General features: G+C 42.6%; 1 protein-coding gene across 1 annotated transcript; it reads left to right on the forward strand.

Annotated features, from left to right (window-relative positions):
* Positions 1-633: 633 nt before the first annotated feature.
* CCDC160 (coiled-coil domain containing 160) lies at positions 634-7251 on the forward strand. Its single transcript, XM_053578862.1, has 3 exons — positions 634-731; positions 2035-2092; positions 6247-7251. The coding sequence occupies exons 2-3, from the start codon at positions 2057-2059 to the stop codon at positions 7249-7251; spliced, it is 1041 nt and encodes a 346-aa protein (XP_053434837.1). The 5' UTR covers positions 634-731; positions 2035-2056.
* The last annotated feature ends 1361 nt before the right edge of the window (positions 7252-8612 follow it).

Here is an 8612-nt window from a genome sequence, read left to right on the forward strand (position 1 = left end):
AGCCACAGGCGCCGCCCAAGAAGTATTTTAAATTCAAGTTGGTGAAAGAGTGGTTAAGGAAATTCTTGACTGTCGAATGAGGAAACCATGGGTTAGCTGAGATACAAGCCCAAAGGGGCACAATCAGGCCACACTGCTCTCCTGACCTTGGTCAGAGGCAGAAATTCTCTCAGCCAGAAGTCAGATGAGTGTGTGGATCTGCTAGGGTGTGTGAGGGGAGGAGGGGTGGGGTGCGATTCCCAAACTGTTAGGCAAACCCTCCACAAAGTCATGTTACTACCGTCCCCGCCCTGCTACGCTCACAAGGTTCAGGTGCATTGTGAGTCACAGAGACCCTCCGTAGTAACCTCACGGTGGGTGGGGCCGCAGTTTCTCGCCCCATCCCACCCTGACCCAGCGCTCTTCCCGCGAGCTCCTGTTTCTTGCGGGGGAGAAGCCGCTGCGGTACCGCCTTACCGGACATGCTCCGGCCTCCGGCCAGGCTTTGATTGCCCGGCGGGCAGCACCCGCAAGTGGCGCGCGTCCCTAGCGCCCAGGTTCCTTTAAATAGGGCCTGTCGGTTGCTAGGCAGCGGCGCGACCCGCGCTGGCGCTGCACAGTAGAGACTCAGCCCCGGGCCGGCCCGGCCGGGTCGCGGTGGCTGGCGTCGAACGAGGGGCTGCCGCCCGCCGGTGGTGGCCGGTTTCAGGAAAGAGGGAACAGTGCCCTCCAGACGGCACACGCGCTTCCAGGTACGTCTGCGGTAGGGAAAGCCCGGGCTCCCCTGGGCTTGCCCCTCTTCTTCCCAGGCATTGGGGGCGAAGGGGCGGGGACCCAGGGTGCGGCCGCGGGTCTCCTCCGCAACGAGTGTTTAAGAGGAACGGGAACCGGGCGTGCTAGAGGAGGTGTGGACGGAGAAGTGGGGCCGGCCCTCTTCCGCTGCCCGCCAGCGACAGGGGAGGTAAAAAGTGTCACCTACAGTGGGGGCCAGAGCAGCGCCCCGACCCGAGCCACCTTGGCTCCACTGGAAGCGGGCATGGCAGGAGTTTCAGTTAACCATTTACAGAGAAACCCCCCAAACTATGCATACAAACATACAGCTTTATAGCAAGAATGTGACTCCCATACTAATAAAGTCTCAGCCTTTGGACTTAAGGTGACTCCCCTAGTATCTTTTCTTCTAGAAGGAATAATTTCACACTAATAAAAAATTGGGGGTAATAACCGTTCACGGCCCAGTTTTCAGTGGTACTTTGCTTCCCTCTCAATCGTTGCTGAACAATAGACAGACAATTTGTCCCGTGAAGTGAACACTTGGCCCGTATGTCAGGACCCTGGAAGATTAAGGCAAAAATCGGGATAATTTCCCTTTTTCTCACTTTGTCGCCCTCAGCAGGGTGCCGTGACGTCACAAAGCTCACAGCAACGTCCAGCTCCTGGGCTTAGGCGATTCTCTTGCCTCACACTCCCACGTAGCGGGGACCACAGGCGCCCGCCACAACGTCCGGCTGTTTTTTGTTGCAGTTTGGCCGGGGCAGCGTTTGAACCCGCCACCCTCGGTATATGGGGCCGGCGCCCTACTCACTGAGCCACAGGAGCCGCCCGACTTCCCTTTTTAATGTTTTTTCAAATTAACTACATTCTGAGGGAGGAAGAGAGGGAGGGAGGGAGGGAGACAAGGCCTAGGCTCCAGCCCTTTGCGAATGCGGTTTCCTGGGATACCGTTGCCTCTAAGTGTATCGCTATCGCCCCATCGGTGGCGGCTCCCTTGTTCAGTAAGTGCTAAAGATGAAGAGATAACTGTGTCACCCGTGATTCTTGTCCCACTTGATATTTGTATTGCTAGGAGAAGGAGGACTTCATGGCATAATAGTTAGGAAAATGGTTTGACAACTTACAAAGAGAAATCACCTCTGTCTCGACTCACATTTCAGATAGGTCAAATGACATTCTGTTCTTTGTAATTTTAATCTACATCTCAGATATAAACATGAATTTGGGCATTCTGGTATGTTTCACAATATGCTGAGGGAGGTGGAATTTTTTATTTTCCAGTTCAAACTGGAGAAGAAAGGAAATGACATCCAGCAGAAGACCCTGGACGCCAGGACGTGTAAGTACAGTTATGTTGGCTGATATTATTTAGAAGGCATTTAGAAGTACAGAGCCTTACCTGACATTAATCTTCAGCCTTGGAAACAGATCATCAGTCTGCATTGTCAACAGTACACTTTGAAGGAGGCCTCATAAAAATACAAAGGAAAAGTGTCCTGAAGACTTTAGTTAAGCTAATAAACTTCAAGGGAAAAATAAAAGTCCTTTCCCTAAAGTGCCACCGAAAACACTTTATAAGCCAGAGGAGTAGTTGTAAGTATTTTTGTAAAGCCTTCATTAGGATCAAAGCATTATAGAATTTTTAGGTAGAATATTAAGGATCATTCATTCAACAAATATTTAATGAGGTTTACTATGTTTTAGGTAACAAGGATACAAAGATGAAATAAGATGCCAGGTCATCATAGAGTATTGGTGTCATAAAGGTCTGTAGGAAACGCTGTAGAAGAAAAGTCATCCTTGCTAATCTTCAAACTAATACTCCTGCATTTCAAAGAAGTGGCCCTTCTTAGAGATGTCCTTTGTGACTCATTAACAGGCCTAAACTATGCAAGACCTACCTGCGGGTCCTCAATATACATAACAAACCACTTGAGTCTGTCCGGTTTCTTTGTCTCTGATTAACAGACCCTTTATCTTAAGCATTCCTTTTCACTGACTCCTGGTCTTTTAGACAAAGCCTAACTCAGCCAATTGTCAGCTAAAGAATCTTTAAATTCACTTATAACCTGTAAGCTCTCCCCCCACCTTCCAGATGTCCCACCTTTTTGGGCCAAACCAATGTAGGTTTCCCACAAATTGATTTATGACCTCACCTGTAATTTCTGTCTACCTAACATGTAGAAAACCAAACTGTAACCCCACCACCATGAGTCCACTTGCTCAAGGCTTCTTAGGTGTGGTTCGGGGGTCATGGTCCTCAAATTTGGCTCAGAATAAAACCATTTTAAATTAAATGGGAAAAAAAAGAAGTGGCCCTGAAAAACAGTGGAGCATTTTGAAAGTTCTTGGTAAAGCAACTGATCATAAAAATGCAAATATATTAGGTTGTAGCAAAGACTGCTTTTCTTCTTGGATAGATTCAATTTAGCTTCAGAAATCTGGGGACATCAATAACTAACTTACAGTAGTTAGGGCCAATTCTTCCCCGGTGATGGAGATTAAATTAATCCAAGATTGGAGTTTAGGTTCCCTTCTGTTTACATACATTTTTAGTACTACCCACATTTTTTCCACACTAACTTTTTTCTGAGGTCTGATGACTTCAGGCTGGCCACTTTGGAGCACATGTCTTTGGAGAAGGGTTAGATTGTTTAGCTGGCTGGTTTATGTTCAAAGGGAGGGCAAAGAAAGCTTACAAATGATCAAAACCCATGGTTTACAGTATACTTTAAAAACTGCTTCCATTTCCATCATTATTCGTTTATTTTTATTTATTTTATTTTATTTTTATTAAATCGTAGCTGTGTACATTGATATGATCATGGGGCATCATTCACTAGGTTCACAGACTGTTTGACACACTTTTATCATACTGGTTAACATAGCCTTCCTGGCATTCTCTCAGTTACTGTGCCAAGACACATTCTACATTTACCAAGTTTCACATATATCCTTGTAAGGTGTAATCCCAAAAATGCTCATCATCTTTAATCATCAGAGAAATGCAAATCAAAACTACTTTGAGATATCATCTAACTCCAGTGAGACTAGCCTGTATCACAAAATCCCAAGACCAGAGATATTCGTTTATTTTTAAACCACTTATGGAATAGGTATATTGTTTCTATTTTACACGTGAATAATCTGAGAGTCCCAGCAGGTAAATCTTGATGCAGTTTTAAAGTGTGGAACCAAGAGATCTGACTCCATCTTTTTTTCTACCACAGTCCATACTCAATTTCTTTGTCAAGGATTCCCTTTCCTTCTTCCCCACAATTTTGCAGAGTAAAACATATTGATCCACCTTAACTTCAAACAATTCATTTGGGTCCTTATTTTGGTATTAAACGGTTTTCTGCAAGTCAGTGAAAGAGGGTAGAGAAAGGGGACTCTCTCGTAGAGGGGGCAGGTCAGAATCTTCTCCTTTGGAAAGAGAGTCATGATGACAGCGTTTTGTGCCTAGAAACAGTGGAAGCAGAAAAAAACAAAGGTTGAAGAAAAAGTCCCTTTTAATAAATCTAGCACAGTATAGTCTCAGCCACTTAAAATTCCATATATATGCAGAAGTTGATTTTTAATTACATGCAAATTGTAAAAACTTCCAGTAAAAGCCTAATTTGATGAATAAAATGATATTTAAAACCATAAGAGAGGAAGAAAAGGTTGAGGACCACTGCTTTGACGTGAGAACAATTTGCACAATTGAGCAAAGAAGCAAAGCGAGTGACTTCCTTTGTAACAGACTTTTTTTTCCTATTTTGGCTGAGCAGTTTTTCTTGGGTGTCCATTCAAGAATGGAGGGAGAAAGTGCCTTGTGCTTAGAGGGGCCCTTTGTCTTCATCTTATTGCCCCTGGGCAGTGACTAAAAAGCCCTGTCCCTAGTTGAGAGCTGCTGAGGGGTGGGGGGTTGTGACAGAAGGTTGCTCAACACGGTTGGGGATGACCTTTTCCAACCACCATTCTCGGTTTAGAAGGTTTACAAAGTTTGAGGGGAAAGATGCTGTGAGGTGGGAAAATGCCTGTGGTGTTCTTGCAGAACTAGTTTCCAATCTCTGACCACTTCTGTCTGGAATGATAATTGCATTTTGCAGGCAGATCTAGATTTGTGCAAAGGGATGGTCCTGAAAAATTTGAAATCAAATTCTAATGTCCATGGGATAAAGCAACAGAAAAAGAAAACATCTTTTATTTACATCATCAAATATCCCTACAGCATATGACTTAACATGTGGATATTTTAGAAAAGAAGTAATTAAATTTTACAACCACCTTAATTAAGAAATTGACACAACATTTGCCATTTCTCATTACCAGGAGAAAATTACATTTGCATACATAGTTAAAACAGGTGCAGGCATACTTTGATTTTTCTCAGTGGTGATGTGACAAATATATTAGAGTAAAATAATAAATGAATAAAGTCACCCTCTCCTCTTCACCATTCAGGGGTAACTTTAGCTACTGTGGCTTCAGATGCAGCATCCCTTTAAAGTTGTTTGAGTTCTTTCTTCCTTCCCTCAGAAGCAGTTAACTGATCAAATATTTCAGTACCTTAGGAAGGATTCCCTTTGAACAGGGAAGGGTCTTTTTGAAACAAAATAATCATCTTTTTTTTTTTTTTTTTTTGGCCGGGGCTGGGTTTGAACCCACCACCTTCGGCATATGGGACCGGCGCTCTACCCCTTTGAGCCACAGGCGCCGCCCAATAATCATCTTTTAATTGTTACAGATTTGGGGAATTTGTTGTGATTTATTATAGTATACTAAATTTTTACCTAAAAACTCCACTCAGAGTCAGTATCTTGAGAAAAACACATTTGATGGTATTAATATTTTCAGGTGTTGACATTAGGTTCTCATCATGAAATTGCTGTCAAAACGGATAGAATTCGTACACTTGGCAGTCTTGCCTAAAAGCAAAGCGTAAGACGGGAATAGCAGGAATTTATAGGTCAAGACAGAAGGGCAGTTGGCAGAGTTAGTCATAAGGAAGTCTGCATGGTATACTTTACCAAAAGCAGCTCACATTTCATTAAGCCCTGATGTTTTAGTCACTTTAAAGAATGAATAAACAATAGCCCAATCCAAAGAACTAGAGAAAACAAATCAGACATATTGAAAGCACAGGTATTAGCAATATTAATCTATTAATTTCAAATACTTTTTATTATTTTAAAGCAGTCTGTTTTCATATGTTCAGTTGCTTTCTCCTACTCTACTTATAATAAGTAGCTAAATGTGTCAATTTACTGTTCCTATTTCACAGGATGAAAGAACTTTAAAGCTGGAAGTATCCATAGGATTTAATTAGTTCAGATCTTTCAATTTATAAATGACGATACTGAGGCCCAAGTCACTCACTGAGTTAGAGGGAGACCCAGCCCTCAAATGTTCAGATTTTTTCCCCTGTGAGCCGGCATTCCTGCCTCTTTCTTTAGTACTAGCTGCCAACGGAAATGATGCGCCTTTATTTTAAAATTTGTTTTTCAGATATTGGAAGAGGTACGGGAAGAAATGGATGCTAGAAGAAAACACTGGAAGGAGCATATGTTTACTCCTTTTTTTAGTGCACAGGATGTTCTAGAACTGGCTTCTCAGCCTGAATCTTCTGAACAAACACAAACAACTACAGAGGTGACCAAGAGAACAGAAGGAATGTACAATATGTCTGGTAGAAACTTTCAAGAAGAAAAGGCATTTAAGAAGAAGGAATATATTTCCCAACGAAATGAAAAAGAACAAGAACCAAATTTAAGAGAGAGAAAGATGAACATTTCAAAGACTCAAGTGGACACAACAAATTCTGTCTCCTGTGAATCTTCTGTTGTGGATATTGCAACAGAAGAAAGCTTTAACAGCACAGAAGATCCCTCTACTTGGAGTACAAAGAAATCACCAACTCCACCACCACCAGACAAGAGGAAGAAATTTACTGAAGGAATGTCTCCAAAACTTCGCCTGAATATTTTGAATGAAGAACTAGAAGAACTGAATATGAAATGCAGAAAGATAGAAGAAGAATTTGAAAGTGCTGAGAAGGAACTTTTGAACTCCAAAAAAGAAGTACCCACAAAACCCCTAAATTTCCAAGAAACAGGGATGGAGACTTCAAAGAGTGACTGGAAACTACAAGCTTTAAAAAATGACCTATCTGAAAAAGCAAGAAATGTAAAAACCTTAACTGACGAGCTCCAGCAGGCCAAAGAAGTCATCCACAAGTTGAATCTAGAAAACAAAGAATTAAAAGAAGCGATTAAGAAGTTAAAACATCAAACGGAGGTGGGAAATACACTCCTAAAAGAAGAAATGAAATTGTATTATGAAGTAGAAATAAAGAAGATCCGCGGAGAGCTCGATGCCATCAAGAATGAACTAAGAGCTGAGAAGTCCCTACAAGCAAGAAATAGCAGAGCCCTGGAATTACTTAGGAAACACTTCGCTTCAGTGGTAACGTCATCAAGTACCTTTGACCCCTTTACTGGGGATTGTTTTTAAAACTTTAAAAAAAAAAGCCTTTCCTCAGGCAAGTTGTTGATCCAAATCAGTGTTTATTGTATTTTCTTTGTGTACTAACTTAAAATGCGTGTAACAAGACATCATTTTCATTTTTGGCCAATCAGAACATCGTAAAACACATAGGTTTAATCACAAGCCTTCTGCTTTCTCTTTCTAGTGATTGAAAGAGTCCAAATAGGCTCCGTGCCTGTGGTGCAAGCAGCTAAGGCGCCAGCCACATACACCTGAGCTGGCGGGTTCGAATCCAGCCCGGGCCCACCAAAACAACAATGACAGGTACAACCAAAAAATAGCCAGGCGTTGTGGCAGGCACCTGTAGTCCCAACTACTTGGGAGGCAGAGGCAGGAGAATCGCTTAAGCCCAGGAGTTGGAGGTTGCTGTGAGCTGTGATGCTACAGCACTCTACCCAGGGCAACAGCCTGAGGCTGTCTCAAAAAACAAAAAGAAAGAAAGAAAAAAATAAAAGAAAAGAAAGAGTCCAAATAGAAATGAATCTTTGAAAATCTCTTATATATATGTGTGTGTGCATATATACATATATTTTTTCACTCAAAACACTTTAGTGGTTCACCAAATCATTTATGAATACAAATCAACAGGCATTTTATGATTTTTTTTTTTGAGATAGGGTCCTGTTTTGTCGTCCTCAGTAGAGTGCTCTGGCATCACAGCTTACTGCAACCTCAAACTCTTGGGCTCAAGTGATTCTCTTGCCCCTGCCTCCCAAGTAGCTGGGACTACAGGCACCCGCCACAACGTCCAGCTATTTTTAGAGACGGGGTCTTGCTCTTGCTCAGGCTGGTCTTGGCACCATGAGCTCAGGCAGTCCACCCTCGGCCTCCCAGGGTGCCAGGCGTGGTGTGAGCCACCACGCCTGGCCTGCATTTTATGATCTTGTGAGTAATATGTCCTTGACATGTGAATATTCTTCCATCTGTGATCATTGATGTTAATAACAAAAATCTTGCTTATGTGTATAAGCATAACATATGTACATGGGTCTTATAACTGCCTGTTCAGACTCAGTAGGATACCAAAAATGTATCAGCTTTCCTTGGGGGCTAACTTTAATTAGGCACATATAAACATTTCAGGAAAAAAGTGCATTTTTTTCTTCCCCCTGCTGTTTTCCCCACGCTTTGTCTTTTGACCTGTTCATGGTTCCCATAGACTAGAAGACGACTACGACTTAGAGACATCGCTGTGACCTTTGTTAGAGCCCTGCTTTCGTCAGCAGTGGCTTTTGCGTTTCCTTATGTTGACCAGCAAGGGGCGTTGTTTACACAGTTCTTCCAAACTTTGACCAGGGGAAAATTTCTAAGCTTTCTGTCTGGCTTAC

This window comes from Nycticebus coucang, chromosome X (assembly GCF_027406575.1).
Source record: "Nycticebus coucang isolate mNycCou1 chromosome X, mNycCou1.pri, whole genome shotgun sequence".
Lineage (NCBI taxonomy): Eukaryota > Metazoa > Chordata > Mammalia > Primates > Lorisidae > Nycticebus > Nycticebus coucang.